Here is a 14,198-nt window from a genome sequence, read left to right as displayed (position 1 = left end):
TTGGACAAACATATGGATGAAAATGGAATAGTGTAGGATAGACGGGCTTCAGATCCGTTCTACAGGTTGGTGCAACATTGAGGGCCGAAGGGCCTATACTGCACTGTAATGTTCTATAGCAAACTTTATATTAACCGGCACTTTGAGTGTGCTGGTTGATCGAGTATTCAAGTTAATTAAGAGATCCACATGATCAACGTAGAAACACGCACTAAGTAATAGAAGCGTAATTCAGAGGTGTATGCACATCACTCTTATACTTTATTTAAATAATAATGCAACTTTCCCTTAAATAAAACTTACCAGCAGAAAGCCTTCTCACTTTCACTCTCAACTAATTACTCTGAGATCGCGATAATCCAGTAAACTTCTATATATCGGGTATATAACTTTTGCTGTTTGAGATTGCTGGTCCATAAGGTGTTGATTAAAACAAAGTTTGCTGTAACTTTTCACTTATCAACCCAAGCCTGAAGTTGTTTCGATTTACTGCATGCAGTTTCAGATTGTTTTGTTTGAAGAGCTGAGAATGAAATGGAACACTGTTCAGTCATCTGCAAATATCCCCACTCTCCTCTTGTATTAGAGAGGTAATTGATGAAGATCGTTGGATCTTGGTCACTACCATGAGGAATTCTCATAAATATCATTTAGGAGCTGAGATAATTAGCTGCCAACTAGTAAATTCCTTTGGATTTACCCTCCATTTTGTGGGCAGAACATACTTGGACACTTTTCAACATTTGTTTGGTGGATGCATATGCTGTAATTGTACTAGAATAATTTGCTGGTGGCTGTGACTATTTCTGGAGCTTGCATTCAATGCTACAGCCCAAGATGTTCTCAGGACCTTTGCAATATTCAGTCCCATTGGCTGTTGCTTATTAGCAGTGAACTTAATTTTCTGAAGATTGGTATTTATAATTGTAAGGACTTTAGGAAAGCAAAATTGAACATCCCCTTGAACCATGTTCTAGGCCGAAGTTGGTTGCAAGTGTTTTCAACCTTGTACTTTGCATTGGTGTACTTGGCTTCTTCAGTGTTGATGGGCATGTTAGTGCTGAATTAGCCAATCTTTACTAATTGAACCATGGGTCAATAAAGAGTGTAGGACAACATGCCTGCAGCAGCACCAGATATCTGGTCAATTAACAACAGAGGACTACTTGCATGCCAGTCAGTGGAAGCAGCATGCAATAGACAGCTAAACGATCCTGTGACCCTTGGGCCTGATCTTAGTCTGTCATCCTATGCTGGTTGACAATTAAATAATTAACAGGATGAGGATTCTGTGTGAATATCATTGCCCTCCGTTATGGGGAAGCCCAGTGCAAAAAACTAGGCAAGAAAAAGTGTTAATCAGAAGTGTTGAATGAATAATCTATCTTGGCTGCTTTTTGAATATATACAATGCATAATCCTCTTCCATTTTCAACCCTTACTACCAGGGACCATTCCCTCTGCCAACTTCCTTGTTACGTCCATGCCCACTACAAACCCACCCTCCACTCCCGGCACCTTCCCCTGTCACCACAAGAAGTGCAAAACCTGCGCCCACCCTTCCCCTATTACCACCATCCAAGGCCCCAAAGGATCCTTCCACATCCAACAGAGATTTAACTGTACTTCCACACATATCATTTACTGTGTCTGTTGCCTCTTGATGTGGTCTCCTCTACATTGGGAAGACAGGACTCCAACTTGCAGAACGTTCCAGAGAACATCTCTGGGACAGACAGAGTAAACAACCCCACTGCTCTGTGGCCAAACACTTTAACACCTTCCCCACCCCCCAATTCCGCCCAGGATATGCAAGTCCTGGGTCACCTCCACAGTCAAATTCTAGCCATCCGCCTGGAGGAAGAAGGCCTCATTTTCTGCCTTGAGACCATCCAATGACATGGGATCAATATCAATTTCACCAGGTTCCACATTTCCCTCTTTCCCCCCCCCGCCGCCCGACATTATCCCAGATCCAACCTTCCAACTCTGCACCGCCCTCTTGAACTGTCCTACCTGTCCATCTTCCTTCACACCTATCCACTCCAAACTCCTCTCCGACTTATCACCATCACCTTTACCTACCAATCGCTTTCCCAGTTACCTTTCCCCCACCCCCATTTATCTCTTAGACCCTTTGGGTCATCCTCTCATTCTGATGAAGAGCTCATGCTCACAAAGTCGACTCTCCTGCTGTATGGATGCTGCCTGACTAGCTGTGCTTTTCCAGCAACATACTTTTCAACTCTGCTTTTTGAAGTCTCCACCATCGCAGATTCTAGCCTTCAGGCATTTCACTTCATTCACGTAATATCAAAAAAAAACTTCAACAACTGGATGCTGTAAAGACATTGACACCTGTTGGACATGTTTCAGCAATAGTACTCAAAACATGTTCCAGTGTAATTAGATGACTAGCATTTATCTCGCAACATGGAAGTACTTTGTTTATAAAAATTAAGTCAAATCCAACTTGACCAAATTATCACCACATCAGGGATCCTTGGAAAAACTGAAACCAATGCAAATCAGATGAAAATTCTGCTCATTGGATTCATCCCTAGAACAAAAGGTGATGTTTGTGCTTTCTTGAGGTCAAACATCACCACCACAGGATATTATTATCCCCTAGATAGGGACAGATCCTCGGATACTGATGCATCCTATATCCCTGTACAAAAAGATCAGGGAACTATCCAGGCTTGGACTGATAAATGACATTTGTGCTACGCAAATGCCCTGACCAGAATCCAGTATTGACCCTTAATTACAATGACATTATTATTATTCAATCTCTCCTGAACAACATCCTGAGTTACCATTAACCATGAACTGAACTGGATCAGCTGTTTAAATGATGAAGACAGTGGTTCAAATTCCTCTCCTGACTTCCCAAAATCAATCTACTGTCTACTAGGCTCAGTACAGGATTGTGAAATAATATTTTCTGCCTGCCTGCTTAAGTGTAGTTCCAAAAACATTGAAAGTTTGCTGTTATGCAGAACAAAGTAGCACATTTGATTTGCACATCATACACCATCTATATGATTCAATATCTGACCAAGATTCCATTTAGAGCACCTTTCAAACCCATGATCTCAACTACTTAGAATGACCTGGTGTTTTAAAAAATTCTCAAGGTCAGGTTCGTAGATACACCATCTATATGATTCAATATCTGACCAAGATTCCATTTAGAGCACCTTTCAAACCCATGATCTCAACTACTTAGAATGACCTGGGCAGCAGATGCATGTGAGCATCATTACCTGCAAGTTCCCTTCTGAGGCAAACACCTATTCTGTCTTAAAACTAAAACACTGTTCCTTCACTGTGGCTGGTTCTAAATCCTAGAACTCCCTCCCTAACAGCACTGTGTATATCTTACCCCTTACCTCAACTCTAGCAGCAACTCATGAAGGCACCACCTTCTCAAGGGCAGTTGGAAATAGGCAATAAAAGTGCCTGCATCCAGTAAGCAAATGACAAAAACTTACCTATGACTAAATATTCAACATTTTCTGTAATGTTGCTTTAGGTGGCTTGGTGTCAAATTTTATTCATTAAAGCAGAGCTTTAGAACAATGTATTAAAGGTGCTATAAAAATGCAATTGGCAATAATCTTTGAGCCTTCTTGCCAAAATATTCATGATATGGTTTTATGGCAATGTAACTAATTTATATCAAATAGCTGCTTATACCACATTAACTTTTAACAATTTATTTTCCTGCAGCTTTTTAATCAGTGTATACTCTGAGTTTTCTTTCTATTAAATTCCTTTCCAGCCTACATAATTTAATTTCTGGAGCAGGACAATGAATAAATTCTCAAATAGTAAAATTAATTTGGGATCCCCTCAGGTAAAGCACTGAAGTAGATATTCTATGCTATAACTACTTTCTGTGAAATATATACCAAATGAGAATGAATTTTCATCTGGATTTTGAGAAGTGGCAATCTCACGTAGACTGCTGCTCCGGCCTTCCTTTATTTCCAAAAGCTCTACATTTCTGAGAGAAAATTCTGCTCAGTGCTCCCTCAGCAATGTGTAGATGTACTTCCATTCTGACAGTTCTTTTGTAGCATAGTACATTCAGAGGCAAACCATGCCACTTTTCAATAGCTGTCAGTTGCTGTATTTTGAAATTTGAAGCTGCAGTCAAACCACAAGTGCATTAGACATGTGTGTGCTGATAAGGTGCCTCATAAGTAGGCGTCACCTGGATACTGGGAAAGAATGTCAGTTGGGGAGCAGATAAATTTCCAGGGAGGCAATGACCCAGAGGTATTATTGTTAATCCAGAAACCCAGGTAATGTTCTGGGGACCTGGGTTCCAATCCCACCACATCAGCTGGTGAAATTTGAATTCAGTAAAAATCTGGAATTAAGAATGGATTGTTGGAAAAAAAACCCACCTGGTTCACTAATGTCTTTTAGGGAAGGAAGCTGCCATCCTTACCCGGTCTGGCCTACATTTGGCTCCAGATCCACAGCAATGGTTAATTGCCCTCTGGGCAATTAAGGATGGGCAATAAATGCAGTCTGATTTCATTGTATAGTTAGTCAGGAGTTAGACTATTTAGTAATCTATCATTTCCTGGGATGTAATTTGTCACTCATACTTCCTTTGAAATCTTAATTTTCCACATTTCTTCCTCTTTATTCTGCTGCCTTAGCTTAACTTGTTCACTTATCAGTTTTGCATCGTTGTAATGACTGTTAAGCAAACCATACGATTATTTTTCTCACTATAAAGGCTAGCAATCAATAACGCAGTCAACCTACTACTATTGCAAACCATGTACAGTCATTTCCTTCCTAAACACCATGTAGATCAAGTTTACATCACAATCTGTTATTTAACATTGACTTCTTTGTTTATTTTAGCAGCCATTGTATTCAATGTAGCATTTTAATGTTCTAACCCTCGAACACTAAATTTTTTTGAAATTAAAATAATTTTCCTTTTTTCTCAAATAAGTTACTCAATGCGTAACCATAATGGACAAATTTTGAATAACTGGAGAAGAGAAAATGTTTTAGATTTCTTGTTACCCTGAAATCCATCAAGGATAATAGATGTATGATGAATCATCTGCCATGCGCATGAAGTAGGTACTTTGTGCATCTGGTTTTCAGTACCAGATATCCAATGATATGGAAGTCTGATGTAATTGTGCTTGATATACATTAGATATGAGTGTCACTGCTCCTTTTATAAATTTACTATGCTAATCAAAGTGCACTTGTATTCTGATGATTTCAAGCCCTCTAGAGTTGCTTGCTTGGCAGTTTTGAATTCAATGAATGCTAAGACAACACTTGTGATCTCAAATTGTCAATCCAACTGTTTTGTTTAAGCTTTATTCAGATAGACCTCAAACCTATTCGAATATAGGACTGCCTCTGAACTCCGAACACTCTGGACATTATAAGCTCAATAAATGTATGTCTAAGATGGTCAAATAGACCTTTTGGACAACTTGTAAAATTTGGCTTGAGGTAGTACCGGAGTGATAGTATTGCCCTTCTGGATTTTTAGCAATATCATTTGGCTACCAATGATTTTTGACACCTAGGTGTTAAATCTGGAATGCTTTTGATTTTCTCCAAAGCTATTATTGATTTTTGTTTTGAATAAATATATATATTTTGATATGTACTTAATGATTGTAGCTTCTTTTCCTATACAGTATTTGAACAAAAGGTGTTGAAGAAACTATATTCTTCACCACCTCCTGAAAGGAAAATACCGGAAGCCCTGACAACAACCTTTAGGGCAGAAAAAGAACAGGATAAGGAAAGAAGCAAAAGTACTGGTGATTCAAAAGGTAACTAGATGGAAAATATTTCACAAAACAAATGAACTATGGTTGACCCCTTTGTGTACAGTACCATTAATGTGTTTCACAGTTTTGCAACTGAGGTTTACTTGACAGCACTGCTGAGACACCACATCCCTTTCGATGCAAGCTGGTCTATTATGGCCCAGCAGCTTTCCAATTTAGTTGTTAATATTCCAGCACATGTAACACATGTATCTTGATGGAACTGCTGATTGAAATTTAAAACAGCAGAATAAAAAAATGGATAAATAGTTATCTGCCAACTTCAGAATCAACACAAGCATTCAATGTATATGGTGGACCCACTGTTTAGACTTGTATACAGAAGTTAATTTCTATATATTAAACTTAATATATATTATGAAAACAGCTGGATTTTTGAATGATTTGAGCTACTATATTGATTGTATTTGTGGGAAGTATATTCAAAGTTTATTCACTCAATCTTAAAATTATTTTTGGAAAGTGGGGATGGTTTTTAGATAAAATATTCCTAAGAACTGGTCAAGACCAGACTGCCAGTAATGGGGAATAAAAACTGAGCACAGTCCAAAGATGTGCAGGTTAGATGAATTGGCCATGTTAAACTGCCCGTAGTGTTAGGTACATCAGTCAGGGGTAAATGTAGGGTAATGGGTTTGGGTGGGTGTGATAATGGTTCAGTGTGGACTTGTTGGATTGAAGGGCCTGTTTCCACACGGTAGGGAATCAAATCTAATCTAATCTTCTGAGAAGGTGAAAGTAAAGGAAATGCAAGAGACTCCTGAGAGTGTTATTTTTAAATGTTAGTACTGTACTAAATACTTGGTACAAAGTCAATAATTTGTTAGTAGCTACAAATAGGCAATTTTAGTGTTTAAAACAATTCCTCAAAGATAGAAATTCAGGAGCGCTGCTGAATGTTGAACAAAATTGATTACCTCTTCTTGACTGATCTTGAAGAGGGGTTTGGTTAACTCGGTTGTCCGCACAGCTGTTTAAGATGCCAACAGCGTGAGTTAATTTTCTGTACAAGCTAAGGCCACCATGAAGTCCCCTCAACAGCCTCCCCACATTTGAGCATTGTAACCCTCGGATGAAATTCATCACCAACCTTGACTCTAATCAAGGAACAGCTGGTGGTCCTTTAGGATTATGGTGACTCCACTTAATGGTGATCCTGAGCACCATCTGTTGCCTTTCAACAATCTGACTATAAACAAATGGGTGTATGGGCCTTTAGAGAGAGAAGGTGATCAATCAGAAATCATAGTGATGACCAGAGCCAACAGTGTATGAAAGATTAGGACCCAGATAAAAAAATGTTCCAAAAAGGTCATTCGTAGTATTGGACAGAATGACTAAATAAATCACTCGACATCCAGAGTCCAGGTTTAGATTACTTACCGTGTGGAAACAGGCCCTTCGGCCCAACAAGTCCACACTGCCCCGCCGAAGCGCAACCCACCCATACCCCTACATCTACCCCTTACCTAACACTGCGGGCAATTTAGCATGGCCAATTCACCTGACCTGCACATCTTTGGACTGTGGGAGGAAACCGGAGCACCCGGAGGAAACCCACGCAGACACGGGGAGAATGTGCAAACTCCACACAGTCAGTCGCCTGAGGTGGGAATTGAACCCGTGTTTCTGGCGCTCTGAGGCAGTAGTGCTAACCACAGTGCCACCGCGCCGCCCACTTCCAGCATCAAAGAACTTTTTGAAATTGCACAGGTGGGAAGAAACCTTTGGGAGTCGTAAGCTTCTTCAATGAACAAAGAAATGATATGTACTTGTATACATTTGTTTTCAGACCACATTTGGCAATTACAGACCAATCATTTTATTAATTAATTACATGTGCAATCAAATTAATCATGTGACTCTGTGATCAGTGATGGGCAGCCTTATGGGCAACCCTTGGTCTTCCATGATCTCATGATGTTTATAAGACGCCTTTATCTCTATCCTTGGGATTTTCACAAAGCATGCTGTATTTAACCATATTCCAATACCGCTGACTCCTGCACCTGCAATTCAGTCCTCCCTGCTAGTAGTGTGGGGGCCCTTACTGTCTTAGGCTGCCTTTTCCATGAGATTTTTAGTGGAATCGCTTTCATGCTTATTGTGGGTTTCTTTTAAGGTTACATGTGTATATATATTCAAAATATGTAACAAATTCAAAATCTATAACTTTGCTTATCTGGAAATCAAAACTAAAGTAAATCTTTTTGTGATGGATCATAGACGGTAAATCAGATATGGAATTGTTCTATCAGCATACTTTAGTGTGTCCATAGCCACTTGTCTCTGTATAAAAACCACACTGCTTGTTTAATTTTGTTACCTTGGATATATTCTATGTACAAAGCTACATTTGTCCTACTTATGGTTTAATTTGAAACCACTCTAAACAACTGTTCTGAGCTAACTGAAAATCACATTCATCCAATTTGTGCTGCTTGCAAACATAAGCAGCCCCAACAGTTAGCATAATAGTCGAATAGTAATCTAGTGAAGAGTAATATCAATTTTGCATTCTAGCTAGTGCAGGACAAACCAGGTTAGGAAGGTAAATGTGCAGCTTGAAACCAAGTGAGAGGACAGAACGCTTTAAATTTCTGACACACCGTAGTAAATATATCTGAACAGTTAGAACCTGTATCTTTGCAGGAAAAAGATAATTGGTGGTGTGGCGCAGGAGGTATTAAGTTAATGCAACAGTTGATGGGAAAGAAGCACTGGTAAGCAATATGGGTAACTTGGAAGTGAAAATAAGCCTTTAGGTACATTGATAGCAAGCGGAGAGAGTATTTAAAAGAAAGTAAATAGAATAAGAATGTTTAAAAAAAATTAAAAATGTAAATATAAAAGCAGAATTCAAGGCAAAGTGATAATAAAGAAAAAAATCAGAACAAATCTTTTATTTAAATAGAATTTACCAGCTGGTACGAAAAAGTAGTTTTGCAGAATTGTCTAAGTATTCCTAGTTGCAAAAGTTTCAAATAGAATAGAATAAGAAGATATATAGTAGTTCTTTGTGTTTGGTAGAAAAAAAAAGAATAATAGATCTGCCAACCGTGGGAAAGAGTATTGACATTTCTGGATGAATTGGTTCAGGATCTGTAAAATTATAATTGTTAAATTTTAAGAATCCAAAAATAGGGAGTGTAGTAAAAATGGTTATGATCTTATGTGACCAAGGTTAGGTTTATTTTGCAATGGCTTCAGGGTGATTTTCTTTGACAGTGTGCAGTTGGTTGAAAAGTAAACAAACAATGCTTAATCTTATTCCGTGTGTTGAAGTGGTACTTGTAGTCAGTTTAAAGGGAAGGGAACATTTGGGGATTGGCAAACAACATTCAATGTTGGAACAGAAAAACAAAGCTGGAGAGACTCAAAACATTGTATGAAAAATGAATATTTGAACAGCTGAAGTTGAAGACAATTGATCAAAAATAGTCATGTGTTTAGATATTAGAAAAGTACTGTAAATCTGTAGAAAAGGAGAATGAATCCGGAGGTAATGTCAGCCCTTGTGCTTGTCTAATAAGTTTGAGATTCCTGTTCCCTGTTTACCCCCTTCCAGGGGTTGTATGGAGAATGAGCAAACTGCCCATAGTCCATGATACAAGGAGCCATTCAAGAGGGGAGAGAAAAGAGAAATGTACTTGTAATCAAGCAAAGTATACTTAGTGTATTTGATGCTGTTCTCTGTGGCCAGGATCAAGAGTCCTGAAGGCTGTCTTACCTCCCTGGAGCCCAAGTTCACAATATGTCATCTGGGCTGCTGACGAGCTTGGAGTGGGTGAATAAAGATCCAGTTGAGGGAGTATGAGCATCTTGGGTTAAATAGAAAAGCGGTACCAAAACGATACTGAGCCACAAGCAAATTGGAACAGAGTCAACAAGATTAAAGAGGTAAACGCATTCTCAAAAATTGGTGTGTGATGAACAGGTAAGAATTCATGAGGCATTGGCAGTAGTACTGGGGAAGGAGATAGCTGTACAGATGAGAGGGCTTAGCAGAAGTTCTTAGAAGTTTCCAGGACAAGCAATAGGATAGAGCATAGGGAAAGGTTCAGGCATCTAATTTAAAGCATAGTGGACAAATATGAGAAAGGGGACAGTTGATGCAGGACTGAGAGCGTTGGATTTAAATCGATATTGTATACAAATCTAGATAAATACTGTAAAATCATAGTTGTTTAAGCAAAATGTAATTTAAAGTACTAATATAAAGAAATCACTACAAAAAGGTATTGCACTCTTTTACATAGGCAATGCACAAATTAGGCCCGTAAACCAGAAAGTCTATACAGTGAGCCTGCCGCCTTCTGGGAATGAAGTGTGCTCAACTAGATTAAATGAACAGCATGAATGTCAAGATTCAAGTGAAGAATCGGAAGGTAAGAATAGCATCAGTTTCAAAGAAAGAGTCCTGGAGAAACACAGCCAGTCTGGTAGGATCTGTTGAAAGAAGCAGAGTTAATGTTTGAAGTCCAGTGACCCTTTGTTAGAATAGTCTGACCCTGCACAGTCTGATTTTTCTCAGCCGATGCTGCTAATTTTTATAACAGATTTCCAACATTTGCCTTCTTTGTTTATGTAATGGCATCAGTTTGTTCTTTTTCAAAACATTTTTTAAAAACAAGCAGTAATTATTTAAACCATTCACAACATGTGGGCATCACTAGGCAGGCCAATATTTATTGCACATCACTAATCGCCTGGGGGGGCAGTTGAGAGTCAACTGCATTGCTGTGGCTTGGAATCGCAACTAGGCGAGACTGGGAAAGGCTGACAGATTTCCTTCCCTAAAGGACGTTGGTGAACACATGGGTTTTTCCTGACAGTTGATAATGATTTTGTGGTCATCATTAAGCACTTAATCCCAGATTTTTATTGTATTTAAATTCTTATCATTTGCTGTGGCAGGATTTGAGTCTGTTTCCTATAACATTATTTGTGCCTCTGGCTTAATAGTCTAGTAATAATATCACTAAGTCATGCCCTTACCTGCAAATAGTGATGTCAGGTGTCTGCAGCTCACTCAAACAAATTTGTATCTCAAAGATGTGTTGGGTAACAAATATTAATTTTTTTTAAAAAAATTATCGTCCAAAAAGAGCAGCCCTTTTTGTCTTGCTGCCTCTAGTTGTTTCAGTGAATTGGGTTCCTGCACTGGAACATTGTTTTGGGCATCTCTGTAGTAAATGCTTATAATTATCCAGAGTTGGTTCTTTGTGAAGCTTAAGCCTGTTCAAGTGTCCAGCCATCTTTCATATATTTTATTAGGTACTTAATTTGTCCCATTGAGTATCTTGTTTCTTCCTATATTAAAATTTTATATTTAATACCAATTTTCAGTGCCGTAAAGTACATGAATGTTCATCTCATTGATTTCATAATCAGTGTTGAGATCAATACATTTTTTCACTATTAAGAAAGAGGGAGATTGCAAAAGATGAGTTCAGAGCGTAAGTTGTAAATATTGGAATCGTTGCTACTTCAACTACTATTTCAGGCAATGAGCTCCATATACTCTGCACCCTCTTGGTGGAATACCCCTGAGTGATTGAACCCTTTAGAAAGGGAAAAGTTAATTCCTATAGATTAATTCCTCTCCCTATCTATGCCCTTTATGGTTTTATATACCTCAATTGGGTCCTGTTTCTTCTTGCTCTTTCTATTGTGCATGCATGCCTGCCCCCTCTCTCCTCCATGGCTTCTCTACTCAATTCCTCTTCGATTTCTCTACTCAAAAGCAAATCTAGGCAATGAAGTATTATAACTGAAATGTTCTGGCCCAGATAGCGTCATGGGGAACCTTCTCTGCAACTTCTCAATCTTTGTATATTATGCGTCATAACATAGTGATAAGCATCAGATATGTGGTTAACCACCCTATGAACGATCCTGTTCCTGTTGCCTTCAAGGTCAAGCACAAGGTCCTGTTGATCTGCAGTACAGTCCAGGATATATTAATATATATAAATTAAAATATTAAAAGTATGTAAATCAAGAAAATGTCTCTGACTCGCATGTTGCATGTTATAATATATTTATTATGTATAAAGTTTATTTCTGGTATCTGCAAACATTAAGTACAGTTGAATGTTTAGTAATCTGGCAATAGACAGTTATTCATTTTTTGAGGTTATCTATTTCAACTAAAGCATTTTCAATTACAGAAGAAGATTTTTCACAAAAATTTCCAAGAAAACGTAAGAGAAGAAGAAAACTCAATAGCTCATTGCTTGACCACATCAAGAAAAATGTGCCCTCTGTGCTTCAACAGCCAGAAGATGTAAAAAACGGCATCTTGAACACCCTGCATTTAGATTCTGCAAAGTCTGGAGCAGAAGCATTAACCAAAAACAGGAAAAGAAAATTGAAAAAGAAACGACACAAAGAAAGGTTGAAGGCTGCTGGGCTGGCACCCCGAGCCACAGCTGTAGAATTCATGTATCAACCAGCAGAGGGCAGCAGTGAAGAAGATGCTGCTGAGAGTGAAGAAAGTTTGAGATTATTAAGTTCTTAAATGCAGTGTACGAATTGTTTCGGTGATGGTGCTTTACTGCCATTCCTTAACATAATAACCTGGAATGCCATCTTTCCTGGCATTTATTGCCCCTGCCCTCCTAAAACCTATTTTTTTTTTAAATCTGGCTTCTCCTTTAAGTTTGATGAGATGGATCTACTGTAATGAGAGTTCAGTCAGCAACTTAAAAGAAAGTTGCAGCCTAACTGGATGCTTTTTATAAAACAAAGTTTCTTTTGTCTTCAGATTTATGCTTTTCTTTAAGTTGAAAGCAAAATGATTTAATATTGTGAGTACCTTTTTTGTTCAGTTGCTTGAGAAAATGTCCATTTTCTTAAACACATAAATGTCTGGCTTCCAGCTGTCAAATTAAGTCTTTGCTGTATCTGAACTTGTTTGTAATAATCTTAGCAGCCTATAAAGGTACAAAGTGTTCCTCTGACATATGAAATAAAAAACAGCATTATGTTAACTAGGTTAAATGAACATTGGAACAATTATAACACTGTGAAATCATTCATTTAATGTACAGAATGTGTTATAATGCTGAATCTGTTCCTCCACCTGACATGAATATCACCAAATCAAGAAGTAACCACCAAAGTCAAAGTTATTGGAGAAAAAATATTTTTTTTTAGAAAATTCAGTGGCTCTTTTGGGAATGCAAAAGGATGATGTGGCTTTTTTTCTCTTAGTTCTTTATTGCTATCATTCCAGAATCAGTGGCTGGGACTTTTATACTTATTTTCATTGATTATACAGACAACGAACAAGTGACCAGCTTGAGATTGGAAACCAAATTTGAGCTATTGTGAATCAGAGCCCATGCCTATTGTCTTGTGTGTCTAGAAACTACAGAATTATTGTCTTGATGTTAAGGAAGCATTGTTTTGATGATGTACAGTGGATGATGCCTTTTTATATTAAAAGAAAGTACCAATTATTTATGTTCCAACTTCCAAAATTGCTCAATTTTATTTACTCTAAAACTGGCACTGTACTTTTGATCTTGGAAATTACGAATGAAGTTCTGCAGAATTTTGAATAGGGAATTATGTCATTTTCTCATATTCTACATCTTGGTTGTTGTTTTACACAATGTTAACAGATTTATAATTGCTTTGAAGGAATTCAAGGTAATTGCTGTGATGACTCCTGGTCTGTACTTGCCGCTTTCAGTAATTCAAAGTGTTTGAAGAATATTTAAGGAACAGTGGATTCTAATAAATGAACTTTGAATGGTTCACTACTTGCTGAGTGTATTGTTGGACAAATATTGGTTCCTAAGAAATGCAGCCTTACAAATCCAAGTGAAATTGAGATTTAATTTACCTTCTGATTTTGTTCCCAGTCCTACACACGTGGTAAAAAAAATTTGTAGGAGATATTTTGATTTATGTTGGGTTTTCAATAGAGAGGAGCACTTGTGCAGCAACAAGCCTTTATTGAAATAGCGTTTGTAAAATGGGGGAGCTATTAGTTTCGCATTGGAAGTGAAATAAGGCTGACCTTATTAAAATATTGTCTCTTAGTTTCTTTGTATTTCCGATTTCAAACCATTCAGTTGGTAAACTCTGATTCTTCTGTGTGTCTATTATAAATGTTGACTGCTTATTCTGAGACTATGATTCCTAGTTTCACGCTCTCCACTCAGGGGGGAATACCTTCTCAGCATCTGCTTATTTAAGTCTGAAAGAACAATGGGAGTTTGATGCCAGATATTGTACATTTCATCTTCTGACAGAGTTTGAAGAAAATAGTAAATAATAAATATTGTCAGTGTAGTTCTGTCCACTGATGCACACCAATTAAACAGAATTACT

At 37.9% G+C, this 14,198-nt stretch overlaps 1 protein-coding gene across 2 annotated transcripts in view; it reads left to right on the top strand.

The window, feature by feature from the left end:
• LOC122541862 (glutamate-rich protein 1) overlaps positions 1-13,619 on the top strand; it is a 16,427-nt gene extending 2,808 nt beyond the window's left edge. For both annotated transcript variants that reach the window (XM_043678950.1, XM_043678961.1), the window contains exons 2-4: positions 5,697-5,834; positions 10,112-10,240; positions 12,026-13,619. In XM_043678950.1, coding sequence (XP_043534885.1) covers positions 5,697-5,834; positions 10,112-10,240; positions 12,026-12,375 — 617 coding nt within the window. In that variant the 3' untranslated portion in view covers positions 12,376-13,619. The remainder of the gene's footprint in view (positions 1-5,696; positions 5,835-10,111; positions 10,241-12,025) is intronic.
• The last annotated feature ends 579 nt before the right edge of the window (positions 13,620-14,198 follow it).

This window comes from Chiloscyllium plagiosum, chromosome 3 (assembly GCF_004010195.1).
Source record: "Chiloscyllium plagiosum isolate BGI_BamShark_2017 chromosome 3, ASM401019v2, whole genome shotgun sequence".
NCBI classification, from domain to species: Eukaryota; Metazoa; Chordata; class Chondrichthyes; order Orectolobiformes; family Hemiscylliidae; genus Chiloscyllium; species Chiloscyllium plagiosum.
Note: the sequence above shows the minus strand (reverse complement) of the source record. Positions and strands in the feature narration are given on the sequence as shown.